The sequence below is a fragment of the Protobothrops mucrosquamatus genome, unplaced genomic scaffold (assembly GCF_001527695.2).
Source record: "Protobothrops mucrosquamatus isolate PMUCROS unplaced genomic scaffold, P.Mucros_1.0 scaffold_168, whole genome shotgun sequence".
In the NCBI taxonomy this organism is placed as follows: Eukaryota; Metazoa; Chordata; class Lepidosauria; order Squamata; family Viperidae; genus Protobothrops; species Protobothrops mucrosquamatus.
This window is the reverse complement of record NW_015386244.1, coordinates 376634-391702: the sequence shown is the minus strand read 5'-3', so window position 1 is coordinate 391702 and position 15069 is coordinate 376634. Positions and strand designations below refer to the sequence as shown.

The 15069-nt window shown below is 36.8% G+C and overlaps 1 protein-coding gene across 2 annotated transcripts in view; it reads right to left on the bottom strand.

Annotated features, from left to right (window-relative positions):
- Positions 1 to 15069, bottom strand: part of SYNE1 (spectrin repeat containing nuclear envelope protein 1) — a 284981-nt gene that overhangs the window by 44185 nt on the left and 225727 nt on the right. Inside the window, exons 125-128 of one of the 2 annotated variants that reach the window (XM_015821883.1) lie at positions 12152 to 12277; positions 11507 to 11662; positions 5047 to 5205; positions 4428 to 4594 (exon numbers count right to left, since the gene is read on the bottom strand). In XM_015821883.1, coding sequence (XP_015677369.1) covers positions 4428 to 4594; positions 5047 to 5205; positions 11507 to 11662; positions 12152 to 12277 — 608 coding nt within the window. Of the gene's footprint in view, positions 1 to 2358; positions 2514 to 4427; positions 4595 to 5046; positions 5206 to 11506; positions 11663 to 12151; positions 12278 to 15069 lie in introns of those variants that run through there. The other variant, XM_029285211.1, reaches the window with a different exon arrangement.

The following is a 15069-nucleotide window of genomic DNA, read 5'->3' as shown; positions in this document are numbered from 1 at the left end:
TGCCTGCTATGACTGTTTAACTGTTTATGGCTTTTTAAAGCTTTCTGAAACTGCCTCAGTAATAACATAGTAAAGAAAAAGAAACATATTATAAAGTGACTTCACATCTTCATAAGTTTAGTAACTTATCACCGTCTCTTAAAATATGCATAAACCAGAGTCCTGATGTTAGCAAAAGATTATTAAATGCTATCAGAGATAACAATTTAATTTAACTGTAATCAAATAAACCAATATTATATTCCTTCCTTTTACTTCTATCAACCTTAATCTTTAACCCTTTCAAATAATGATGTAAAACTTGGTTTCTTTTCATTTTTTTTCTTGATCCCTTGTCATAAAATTCTTCAAAATTTTTAACAAGCCTGTTTTGAATATCCCATACAGGAAAATTGTCCACGTCACTGTCATTTTTGTTTTTTTTATATCCCTTTTAATTTTTAAGTCATCAGCAAATTTCTTTTGTATGTCCAGTGTAATATCTTCTTCCATGTCGTCTTGTAGCCTATCGTTTTTTAATCCATTTCCAATTCAATCTCAAACTTGTCATGCAGAATTTGCTCCTCTTCCATAGCATCTTATAATCACAGACTTTATATAGATGCAAATTAATTATAGGTCCATCGTTCAAAAATATTATTCTATAAAGACAGTGTGTGAAAATAAGCTCCCTCTCCCTTTCTGTATGCTTGGGTCAAAATTAGTACAAGGGAAGCAATGCTTCTTTCTGTGCACACTTCTGCAATGTGTCTTTTCTTTCTGGCAAAAGACCCAGAGATCAAATATAATAATTCAATCTAATCACCTATTGTAATTATCTTTTGCTTAGTCTCAAAGTTTGTGATTTATTTCAGCATACGTCTGGTTTTGAAAAACTAAATACCTATCATAGCAGAACTGTCAATAGTCCTTTATTCATCAAATGAACACTTTATTGACTAACGTAACAACATATTTTGAGTCTTAGTCAGACACTCATCCTGCATACTCTCGCCAAAAGTTTACTGTGCTTGAGTGTGTATTACTTTGGAAGCCTATAGTTTCACTAGAACAGTGATGGCGAACCTTTTAGAGACCAAGTGCCCAAACTGCAACCCAAAACCCATTTATTTATCACAAAGTGCCAGGGCTGCATCAGCATTGTGGTGCCCTCGGGGGGGGCATGGCCCACTGGGTGGGCGTGGCTGCAGTGGTCAGGGCAGACTGGGTGAGCGTGGCCGGGGCCAGGGCAGTGGGGGCCAGTCCCTCGCCATCTCTGGGGCGTCTCCGGGAGGCCAACGCCGCTTGCTCGCTCACTTCCTACCCTGTCACTTCCAAACGCCACGTGCTCGTTACTCCGGCGAACTCTGGTGGGGCAACAGCGTGCGTGTCCACAGAGAGGGCTCCGAGTGCCTCCTCTGGCATGCGTGCCATAAGTTTGCCACCACTGCACTAGAACATGCATCCTTTTCAACTGAAAAGATATACTGTCATGCGAACAATGTAAGAAATAATTGTAGGCAAAAACTCCTCTCTGAGATAAAACTGCAATAATATTTATGGAAGCTAACTTTCTTAGCAGACTGTAATGTCTTCTACTATGTTGCTTCAAGAAGCTGGAAAGGATTTCTTTTCCTGTTAATAAATATCCAACTTCCCAAAAGAGCAGATTGAAATCAGCATATGACAGGTCTAAATTTAGCAAGCTTAATCTATACCTACAATAATATCTCAGTGATTTGCTGAACTTTTTAAATATGTCTTACAGTGTGACATTGACATTGTTGCAATTATTTAGAAGTATCTTTATCGGTGGATAAATATTTTTAACTTTAAATTAATACTTTAAATGTATTACCTTGAATTAAGTACTGGAAACATATTTAAGTTTAAAATACATGCATGGGTAATTTATTGCTTTATTGTTGTTCATTAAATATGTGGAAAACTTTTTCAGATATGTAAACCTAAAATACGTTTTAATTGAAAAGATATATTATGACTCAACTGCACTATAGTGTACCATAAAGTCACAACTATGAATAAATAGACAGCTGTTTGCTAATAATAACCTGAGTAAAATTTTGCAATACTTTTTCAATTTTTTCAGTTTTACATTAATTTTTTTTATACTTTGAAATACTTTTATATAACATTCCCCAAACAATCCTTTTTTCCATGCCACATTTACAGCAGAAAAAAGTCTGATATTCAAAAGCATTTTCCATACATCTCCCTGTGTATGGTGTCTTGCAGTTAAGTGGTAGAAAAAAATTCTTTTTCATGGAGTTTATTATTTTTCATAAGACCCCTTCACTACTATGAGCCCTTTATTAGGCTCAGTAATAAAACAAAGCATAACAAAAGATTCAAACAAACTTTGCTTGCCTTGACACATCACAATTGCAGTCAGGAAGATCTGAATCCACAGAGTGATCATCTGCCATTTTCAGAGCATGTAAATCCACCAGTACGAGCATTAATTTTCCCAGTATGATAATTAAGAGCATTCAATCCAATTATTACTGGAAACTGTGTACTTCACAGAAACCCTCCAAACAGTGCTCACCCTCCAAACAAAAGTTGGTAAGCCACTGCCTGGTAACATGAGACTAAGCTGTGTGACAAGTGGTCATGTTTCTAAATAAAACTTACATTCATCAACATGTGCCAGGGTGATCTTCAGGAATGTAGGCCGTGAATGGAGGAGGGGAAGGGTAAAAAAGCGTTCACTGTAGATTCTGAGCAGCTGTGGAATATACTGTCCAAAAAGGCAGTCCAGGAAAAAGTGTGGCTGGCTGGTGTAATCAAATAAAAAGTGGAGTATTTGTTTGGTGTGTTCCTTTGCTGGGTGCTATATGGACTCCCTGTTCCTATTTTATAATTTGTATAAATCTCTCCAGCTGTTAGCCGGCATCACCAGAGGCATTTAAAGGGATTTTTGAACCATCTAAAACAGGGGTGTCAAACTAATGGCCTGTAGGCCGGATGCCTGCAGGCCACGCCCATCCCAGTTCCACAAAGGCAAAAAAACATCGCGATACGTCACGTGACGTGATCAAGTTTGACACCCTGGGATCTAAAATAACTGAACTTTGACAAAGGTATAAAAGTAAAGGGAAACAGTAGAGTAAAAATAACATCCAATCGTTTATATTGTTTTTTCATATCAATAAACTTTAAACACGTTAATTTTAGTATTTATTTAATAAAACCATATTACAATAATAGACTTACATATACTGTATTTAAATTTAACTGCTCTTAGCTTTCTGAAGAAAAAGTGATAGCTTTTTGAAGAAAAAATGATAACTTTTTGAAGAAAAAGTTAATATTTATTTATTTATTTATTTATTTATTTATTTATTTATACGGAAGGCTTTCCATTATAGTTCTAAATGGCTGAAAAATGGAAATCAATGTGATCTTAAGTATAATTTTACTTTCGGTCATGACTGTCTGATAAAAACATGTTGTCTCAATACTGTTGCTACTGCTTTAGATTTTCTATCTTTACGCTCCTATTTGCTTGAAAACCCACATCCTGAGGAACTATCTAGTGCTACAAAAAATAACAATTCTTGCGTTAATGAATCTATCTGAATTGGTACTTGTAGCCGAACTTGACATGAAAACCTTTTATAGAAGAGGTTTATGCTGTCACAACAAAATAGTAGGTATCAATGAATCACAGAAAATTACGAAATAATTAAATGGAACCAAATGGTTAAGTGCCAATTGAAAAACAGATAACGTACCGTAGAAGCTTCTGATGTGCAAGTGGTGTTATTCTTCTGATGGTAGCGGAATAAAGGATTGATCCTGTTCTAGTGATGACAGGTAGGACATTTTGCAAATGTAGGATATTGTACAGGTAGTCCTTGACTTACGACTACAATTGAGCCCCAAATTTCTGTTGTTAAGTGGGACATTTGTTAAGTGAGTCTTGCTCCATTTTAAGACCTCTCTTGCTACAGCTGGTAAGTGAATCACTGCAGTTGTTAACTTAGTAATATGATTGTTAAGTGAATCTGACTTCCCTGTTGACTTTGCTTGTCATAAGGTTATGAAAGGTGATCACGTGACCTCTGGACAGTACAGCTCTCATAAATATGAGTCAGTTGCCAAGCATCTGAATTTTGATCACTTGACCACGGGGACGCTGCAAAGGTCGTAAGGGTGAAAAATGATCATAACTCACTTTTTTCAGTGCCATTATAACTTCAAACGGTCACTAACTGAACTGTTGCTAAGTCGAGGACTACCTGTAGATCCTGAAGTATAATCTCTGTAAGCATTTCGCCTGTAAATCTTTCTTTTTAACTGGGTCTTAACATGAAAGGCTGTTTTGTTTTTCTTTTTTGTTAGCATTTGTGGTTAGATCCCACTTGCAATCCTCCAGGATCAGAAGTACCATTAAACACATGCATGCATGCATACGTACATACCTGGCTGCAATGAGATCTAAAAGATGTTGCCACCGGTCATTGACCTTGCCAAGTTTATACTCAATCTCCAGAGCTTTGCTTTCATGGCTTGCTTTAGCAAGCCGCTCTCCCATTTCCTGAAGCTGCGTTTTATTCTCTTGGGCAACTGCAATTTCCTCTTGATAATCCTGAATGATAGAAGAACAGAAGAAAAAACAACAACAACCAGTAAGCACCTTAAGAAAATCTTCTTGCTTAGAGCAACAAACGGCGGCTTAGTTGCTCTTATCTGGGAAGGTTATGTCTAAATAATATCTAAACATGATGTCCCTTTTCTATAATTCTGAAGGTGTTTATAGGAGATAATAATCTAACATATGTAGACAACAGAAAAATAAAATGCCCCAAAGTTTGCAAATTGTTCAGTTTAGTCAAATTAGTGACACTCAAGTATAAATACCAGACTTTCCAGTCTACATGTCCTTTCTAACACATTTTAAGAGCACTGGATTATGAAAGGCCATACAGAATCATATCCAAGATTTTACTGATCAGCTTCCTGGGATATAGCACATTGCAGTTCTGATAAATTAAGAATATTTATGGAATGGTCTGCAATAGTAAAGCAGAAGCCCTGTACCTTTTTGAGTTTTTCAATCATTTCTTCAATGAGGATATCTCCATTCTGGGAAACTTTACTCTCCATTTGTGTCAACCATTCACAGAGATCTTTGTTCTTCTCACTGAAGACTGCCCATTCATTCAGCCTCTCACTAACCTGCTGTCTCCTCAAGGAAACCTTGAAAGAAATGCAGGAAGAAAGCTAGATTATAATAACAAGAAAAGTTAAGACATCATGTTCACCCTGCACTGAGATGATTGCTGAAGTTAAAAGAGAGATAAAGCTTCAACCATATGTGATTTCTTTAACACAGGGGTGTCAAACTGCCGGCCCATGGGCCGGATGCGTCATGCCGAAACTGCGCCCACCCCAGCTCCGGCAATGGGGAAAAAGTTGTGGTATGTCGCGACACGTCACGTGATGTTGCGAGTTTGACACCCTTGCTTAACAGCTTAACAATAGTAATTAATTTTAGGTTACTTCTGGCCAAATTACAATGAGAAAGCAGCTGTACCAGACACGCAGTTAGGTTCCATAGGAAGATAAAGGAATCCAGGCTTATCAGTTGCAGATAAAGGTGCACCTCATATTGCTAGTCAGGTAGATATCTCTAAAGCCTAGACAACTATACTTACTTCTCAGATTACACATAAATATAGAGATTACTTTTAAATATAGAGCTGCAACTAGTCACAAAGAGACTGCATCTTTTAACAACTAGGAGGTTAAAAAGAAAAAAGGGCATGGTACTTTTAAAGTAGTTTTCCTAATGCAACAAAATCTAATACTGTGAGATCAGATTTCTTGATCTTGTTGAATATTGATATTGTTAATATTGTTAATAACCCAACTGGCATACAAGCATGGACGGTAAGCAACTGAATTAAAAAATGTGGGCCCCACCGATATATAACATTACTGCAATTCTATTTAAACAGTTTACATCCAGCCTCATCTTCCATAAGTGATTCAGTGGTAAATTTGTTTCATATTTATATGATGGTTTATTTATGGGTTTATTCCCACCTCAGTCTGTTAATCGGTGACTGAGAAGATAGATATGGATAATATAAATAAAAAACACCACACAAAAAGCAATGATATGTTAAATGAATAACAAGTTACAAGAACAGATTAGGTTAATGTCACCCTAATCACTCAATCAGTCCACTATGGCCTTCAAAAGAACTACGGTAAGTCTTTACCAATTTCTAGAAGGCCCTTTGAGTGAGGCCATCCACGGAGATAATCCTGCAATCTCAGAAGGATGGCTTGTAATAAGGAAATACTTAGTCTCTCTGATGGTTCCATCTGATCCCACCAAATCCGACAGGAAATAGAAGAATGGCAACAAAATGTCCCCAGAAATAAACTTATAACACGATTTTCTAAATCTTAAAACATAGACCAAAGGAAGATTAAGCAGAAGCAAACCAGACCTAGAAAGAAAATGTATTTTTATACTATCTTTTTCAACAATCTAAAGACAGCTTTACTTACTGCACCTGTTTCTTCTTTTCTATAAATGTAGTAGTTCCTTCTCAGCTTATGTATTTCCTTTACTGAGAAAGGAAACACTTAAAAGAATGACCACAGCCCATATTTAGATATGTAAAACAAGATACACATGATTCTAATTTCCTTTTGTGTTTTTTTCCCCCCACACCTCAGTATCAAGAAATTATTCTAAATCTTTTCTGTAAAACTAAACTCCGCTATTGCATGGAGAACAACTGGTCAGACTAAGCAGGGCAAAATGCAAATTTGCCAGTGCCTCGTGATCAGAAATAAGGAATTCGTTGTTCAGTATGCAGCATAAAAAAATGTTTATTTAACTCTGTCCCCTCCCACCTTCCAACATATTGTAGTTAGCATGCATTCTATCTCTTGAGCCTTCAAAGAATAAATTTGTCCAAAATGGTGTAGGGTTTCCTGCCTGAGCAGGGGGTTAGACTCGATGACCTCCAAGGTCCCTTCCAACTTTTTTTATTATTATTATTATTATTATTATTATTATTATTATTATTATTATTATTATTATTATTATTATTATTATTATTATTATTATTATTTTATATGCAAGCGTTCCTCATTGCAATATTGGGCAAAAGACTTGAATGCCTTTCTACCACCAATTGAGGTTTTTGTTAGTAACATTGCACCATGAACATGCAACAGTATTGGGATGCTCTTCTCGGCCAACTTAAGTAGATGATAGAACATGGCATCTAAACTCTGGATGAAGGTGTTTTATACAAAGATTAAAGCATTTCTATACTTATTTCTTTCAAAACTTTTATAGCACACCCCAATCCAAACAGATTTCGAACAGGGTATGATAAAGTCAAGATAGTAAGATACTGAAGATCAGATGCAAATAAAGAGAAATAATCAATAAAAGCATCAAACCTTCTGTCATTCTTTAACCACTCAGAGTAAGGGCATTCCTTAGGGATAGTCCTCATTTATTTATGGTAATTGGGACCAGAATTTATATCACTAAGCGATGTGGTTGTAAAGCATAATGTCGTATGACTGTGCTGTTTTGCAACAGAAATTCTCGCACTTCCAATTGCTGTCATTAAGTGAATTCTGTCCCATTGTTAAGTGAGGACAAAGAAAGATGCAAATGATGAGCATGTGACTGCAGGATGCTTTAATGCTGTAAGCAGGGTGCCAAGTGCCCAGATCATGGTTACATGACTGCAGAGAAGTTATGACTGGCATAATTACAAGGACCAGTCATATGGACTAATCGCTCAGCATTGCTGTAAGCTTGAACAGTCACTGAATGACTGGTAGATTTTTTGGTAGATTCTCCTTGTTAATCCTTAAGAATATCTCACCAACCAGGGGTAGTTTTCTGCTACATCCTGTTGATGTGAACGAGGTGAGATCATGTGAACCAGGTGAAATCATGTACCAGCCTGGGGTATTTTCCTACATCACCATGGCGATATGAATGGGGTGAGATCATGCATTTGAACCGAGGCAGTTTGCTGCTCACGAACTTTATATGACCTCAATCCCTACTGAAATAGAATCCATCTACCATATATCTATAAATAGAATCCATCTATCTATAAATAGAATCAAAATCACATGAAGTATTAATACCCCTTTATAAATCCTTGGAAAGGCCACACCTGGAATACCGCATCCAGTTTTGGTCACCAAATTACAAAAAAGACATTGAGACTTTGGAAAAAGTGCAAAGAAGAGCAACTAAGATGATTAAAGGCCTGGAGACAAAAACATATGAAGAACGGTTGCAGGATTCAGGAATGGCCAGTCTAGAGAAAAGAAGGACCAGGGATGACATGATAGCAGTATTCCAGTACTTGAGGGGCTGCCACAAAGAAGAGCGAGTCAACTTATTTTCCAAAGCACCAGAAGGCAAGACAAGAAACAATGGATGGAAACTAATCAAGGAGAGAAACAACTTGGAATTAAGGAGAAACTTCCTAACCGTGAGGACAATTAATCAGTGGAACAGCTTGCCTTCAGAAGTTAGGTGGAGGTTTTAAGAAGAGAGGTTTTAAGAAGAGACTGGACAGCCACCTGTCTAAAATGCTATAGGGTCTCTTGCTTGGACTAGAAGACCTTTGAGGTCCATTCCTGCTCTATTCTGATTGATCTCTAATTACCAAGATCCTCTTTGGCTCCTTTTTAAAATGTAGGAATTATAATAGCCTCCCCAATCGCAAGGAATCAGAGCCGTCTTATTAATACAATTAAAAAGCAATGCCACAACTGTCAGAAATCAGCATTTGGCTAATTAGTTGTGGTGTAGAACAAATATTGTACTTTCTAGTTCCCTCCTTGATATGGTGCAAGGGCTGCCCGAACACATCTTCACATGCCTCTGTCTGTATGTCAGCGTTTAACCATGGCTTAAGTTTTCATGCTTGAGATTTTTTCTAATATTTTGCCTCAAGCTAGTTCATGGGAGCCACAAGGAAGTGGCCTGAAATGACATGCTCTTCATTAGCAATCTTGCCATTATAACTGATTCTGCCAGTTTCCTTGGGATCATCCCCTTCTGCTGGTAGCTGATCTTTTTGTTCACCCTTTAGTCACCTTTTGACTGTAATGGGGCTTAGATTCTTGGTGCCTGAAACTTTTTTCTTCTTTGTTTGTAAATGGGTTGATCAAGCAGTCATCTGGCCAAACAAATGTCCCTGATACTGACTATGTTTCCTTGGTTTCCTGAATGCTCCGGAACATAACAAGTGAAAGCATAGGTTCTACAAATTGCCATGTGCAGTTTGTTTGTTTACTTGTCTTTTCATGCAACTGAAATGCACATATATGCTAAAATGCCAAGAAGAAACAGCCAAGAAATATAAACATCCTAATTCTTTGCTGCTACCTACTGGTTGAAAGGTCAATTTTTTTGACTTAGAAAGTGAAAAGACCTGAAAGTGGCTAGCCTATCCCTGGCTTAAGATGAAAGAGAGCAATTGAATGGGCTCAGCTCATATATTTCCGTAATCTATATGGTAGAAAATTCTCTTCTCTAGAACTACTGCTTTCTGGTACCTCACTTCCTTTTTTTCATGTCATGCTCTTAACATAGTTTTCTAAAAAAACTTTCATACTGATCCCTATTCCAAACCCCCTTTAATATTTGAGATAGGCATATAACTGCAAAGTAGTGTCAGAAGTAAGTCTTCATCCTGGTTCATCCAAGCCGGGAATATTATCATTATTATTATTATTANTCCTGTTTCCCTGGTGATGGGGCTAATGACTCTTAAGAGCTTCCTTTGTCTTGAGATCCCTGGCTCCAAACTTCCTGATGGTTCCACATCTGCATTTGTATAGGCCTAGCTACTGCTTTGGGCAAAGAGATGAGGCAAGGTTTGGTTTCTGCTTTTCAAAAAATGCTTTTAAAAATCCTTTTGGTGAAAAATATTTTTTTTCTTTTTAATATTTCCTTCTCTGTGGCTTTGACTTCCCACAGTAGGAAGGTAGGAAGCTGAAATAACTGCAGTGAAAGAAAGGATTCTTCTTCCATTTTTGCTAGACATTAGTTGTATTATGCATACAGGAGCATTGTATTGTAGCAATCAGATCAACCCCAAGTATTACATGAATTGTTAGAAACTTAATGGTTATCCCTAAAATAAAGTTCTCCATTTCTGCCCATAGGTGTTTACTCTGTTTACATATTGCTTAATTTTTGGTAGAGTCACCACCACCAAATGGTACCTAAACAGGAATAAGGATTTTTTAAATCTGCAGTCTTATTGATATGATTAATTCCAGTTTTTCATTGACCCTTCCACATCTATTATGTGGTTTGGCATCTACTAAATGTAGATGAATTGTTGAACATATCTTTTACTTGATCTTATTGCGGATCAACTGATGTGTATGCCCCAAGATGTCTTCTGTTACAATTGATTAAAATATGCAAACTAGGAGTGGGTTTGTGATATTAGTAGAATCTGTAATCTTGCATCATATTTATGGCTGTTCTCTCCTGATACATGGCTCAATTTTTTCTATGAATGATCTTAAGATGTGGAGTATAAGATTTCCAAGTATTACAGCAACTTCAACTGGATTGTTGACAGAATTTACCCATGTTGGGCCATTATGGGCAGAGTTTCTCTGACGTCTTTTTTTAGATTTATGTTACACTTGATCTCTGGAATTAAACTTATTTATTTTAATCAATTCTGTATAAAACTGGAATGGTGCTTCAAGGGGGCAATTTACACTTTTGTTGAACTGAAACATCCTTTCAAAGCAGCAGCTAAATATTTACAAATAGAGAAAGCAACCTTAGCAGAAATAAAGAGTAAGGACTTGATCTGCTTGCTTAGAATTTTGGCATCAACCAATTTTGGTATCTACCTCTCTATTACTACCTCTCTATCTATCTGGAGTGTCTCAATCTTTTTAAGGTGAAATCAAGTGGGTGGAAAGTTGGAGAAAAGGTGGAAAAAGGCCTCATTATCTTTTCATATGCTTAGGAAGCATATTTTACTCTGCTAATTAAACAAACCAGGATTTGTTAGGGCAGGTTTTTGGGTGGGGATAGTTGGCAGATAGGAAATTTTTTATCAGTTGACTTGTTACTTGTGACATTATGGTTTTTTATTCTTTTTCTATAATCTAGTAGGAATGGCATTCTGATCCTGTATTTATTACATATATCCTAATTTACAACTAAGAAGATTAAAAAAGAACTATTACTAACTAGTACAGTTAATTAAGCATTCAAATCCAGGCTTATCGTATTTAACTCCAAGTTTCAGACATTAAACTATGCTGTACCTCAGCAATCACCCAGCAGTCTGCACAAATCAGACTGGCCTAATAAGAAAAGTGTTATATATATATATATCTTTGATAACTCTAAATACTTGAATCCCAGGTGTAGACATTTTTTTAAAAAAAATTAAAGCTCAGTAATAAAAAAAGGCTATTATATCCCGGAGTATTTGGGCAGGCAATATTATTGTACCTGGTGACATAGTTCTTCCCATTGTCTGTGCAACAATTCAATACGCTCGTTGAGTACCGAAATGTCTTCTGCACTAATGAAACCAGACAGGGTCTCCTTTAATAAGTTCAAATGAGAAAGGTCATTGGTCCATCCCTCAGCAGCACTCTCTAGTTCCTATTTTGGAGAAAGAAACTCTTTAAAGCACATAGAAGTAAATATTTATTTATTTATTTTAATTATACACAATACTGAAGAACAAAAAAGAAAATTAAAAAAGTCAACATGAATAATTATGATGAACAAAAGGAGTTTCCAGACTTATTTTAAAAAGAAACTTGGTGGTTTGGTCTGGTTCGAATGCACATGTGACTCTTCATTGCTTCCAACTAGGAGAACATCAGAATTTCCTCTTTCTGAGGGCCCTGCTATACTGCATATATCTGCAGTATATTATATGATACAGAACGGCCTCATTCTTCAGCTTTTTAAAAAAATATTCCAAGCATCACAGAATCAACTACTTCAATAAAAAATATATATTTGTCTGTAAGTCACCCGTTGCTTCATACATAATACAACAAAGTGAAAATGATCTGTCCTGATTGCATTCTATATTGTATAGCCCTCTTTGGAGTCAGGATGCTTTGTGCATTAGTACTGTACCTTGCAGCGAATCTGTTCTGCATGGAGCTCATCATGGTGGTCTGGCAATGGTTGGGAAAGTTTCTGCTTCAAGGATTTTAGCTTCTCCAAGGAATTTGATATGCCCTTTTCACATTTTTCCCAGTCCTGAATGGTAGGACATAAATATAATGTCTCTCAATTGAAGCAAAGGAAGAACAGAGAAGATGGGTTCTCAAACCTAACAATTTAGGGTCCAAATTATTTGTTTCCTCTAGCAGCACAAAGCAGTGTACACATTTCATCTAATTTTTCAGTGAATCTTGTTAGGGCAAGAAAGAGTGAGTGGTTCTAAGTCACTCAGTAAACTTCGATGACTGAGGGTCATCATAACATCTTAACCATTACCCTACACATTAGATTTGATCAAACCATGACAATATAGAAATTGAATCTGTGGCTGTAGAAGGCAACATGACTATTCACAAGTAACTAAGATCTAATAAGCTTTGTGAGTTAGTATTTTGTAATACTCTATAATAGTGATGGCAAACCTTTTAGAGACCGAGTGCCCAAACTGCAACCCAGAACCCACTTATGCATCATCGGGTGCCGGGTGGGCATGGCCCATTGGGCGTGGCCCATTGGGTGGGCATGGCTGCAGTGGTAACGGCAGACTGGGTGGGACTAAAAAGTTCAATCAATCAATTTCAACTTTGCGAGATCTTTTTTTTTTCCAGCGAGAAGTTGAAATTGGTTGATTGATTGAACTTTTTTTTTGGACACGGTGGCAGAGACCTAAAGCGAAAAGGTTTTATAAAACCTAGCTAAAGGCCTAGGACTGGGGCGACAGTGCATGTGCCCACAGGGAGAGCTCTGTGTGCCACCTGTGGCACACGTGCCATAGGTTCGCCACCATGGCTCTATAAAGTCAGATCCTGAATCCACCAGAACAGTAATACTGTTTTAATTTCCCATCAGAAAAGTAAACGGCATAAAGGGAAGGGAAAAATTGAATATAATGCAATCAAATATTATAACTGACAACTTTAATCGCAAGAATAGTTTATTAGGGCATCAATCACAGTATTTTGGATTTCCTATAATAGATATGTACAAAAATGAGAGCTCTTAAATACTCACTACAATCCACTGATTTATTTCGGTATTTAAAAAAAGAAAGAAAGTACACATCTAAACAACTGCTTAAAATTTCAAAACCCCAGTTCATTCTGTTTTCTTGCCATGTTTGCAATATGGCAGTTTAAAGACTTCCCGCTTCCATTAAATTTATAAAAAACGCATTTTGAACAATTCCAATTTATCTGAAATTGTTTTGAATTTATATTTGTGTACCAATAAGCATGTCAGTAAACATATAATTCTATCCCCCAAAACAGCAACATTATGCATGCCCACGCATATGCATACTCGTATCAAAAAGGTACTTTGTTTCAAACCTCTGTATATCTTTTTCTGAAATTGGTAATTTTATTCCAGTATTATCTATTGTATCTGTTCTTTGGAAAATAATGTTTCTGTTTCATCAATAGTCAATGAAAAGAATCATTTTGTCAAACTTGATCTCCAAAACCAAATAGCTAGTCTCTGAAAACTGGTTTGTTTTGCAAATAAGGATTATGTGACTTCATATTTATCAAGTAGATGTTTTTCTGCTCATTGCTGTCTAATCATTCATTCATTCACTTCATTCATTCATTCATTCATGCATGCATGCATGCATGCATGCATGCATGTGCACGTACTTCTTGGGTTATGACAGTAATTGAAACTGGGATAGCAGTTACTAAGCAATGCAGTCACACAAAGCACATGTCATGTGAGAAGATTACTTAATGACCACAAGCTCAGAAATCCCAGTGTTGTTCTAGCTCCTGGACTCATGGATCATTAAGTGGGAAGAAGAGGTCCCAGATAAGGAGCATGGGGGGTAGACAGGTGCCGCTGGAGAAGGGAATTTGGTGGCAGGCACTAGGGAACACAAATGAGCTGAGGGAGCCTGTGTGAGGGCTGCTGGGGCTATGGGAGAGCTGGCCAAGGGTTTGGAAGGGTCAGTAAAGGGGTGCTTTGGGCAGGGATGGTATGGAAGATTCGTATTTACTGGGCTGACTTGAAATGTTTCTTGCCAGCTTTCCCATTGAGTTTGCTTGTGGGAACCTGGCAAGGAAGGTCACAAATGTGGATCCTATGATGTGGCTCAATGCATCGTTCACTTACAGTATGTGAACTGGGCACCCACACACTAAGATCATGATCACATGACCACAAGGATGCTGCAATGGCCAGAACTTTGAGGACCAGTCATAAGTCTATTTTTTTCAGCACTCCTGTAACTTTGAACAGCAGCTGAAACAATGGATGTACACTACATACAGTGTCCAAATGAGTCAGGACTGTCAATATATACGTTTTTTTTTGTCAAAAAATATTCTGAAGGTTCGAAGCATTTCCTAAATTGAGAGGGCATGAATTAACACACATAATAATGATAAATATTGCATCAATCTGTTCTACTTGTTTATACCTCTACTGCACTTATTACTGCCCAAATATAAAAGAAGGAATTATCATTATCATATCAATAACAAACAACAACAAAAATACTTCTTTCTTCCTTATGAGCCCAAATGTTAATTCCTGCCCCTTGAAATATCTCTAATTTATATGAGGCACTATTTCTATACTCTGAAATTCCTTGCTTTCCATATTTTAATTTCTTGCCTTGTAAACTACCTGACACATTCTATTTTCTGGATTATAAATTGCTCGAACTAACAAATTAAAGCAAAGATTGTAGAATAATGTTTTTAAGGGCAGGACTTCATGTACGCTACAAGTAGTCCTCGACTTACGACCACAATTGAGCCCAAAATTTCTGTTGCTAAATGAGACATTGGCTAAGTGAATTTTGCCCCATTTTACAACATTTCTCTAGAGCC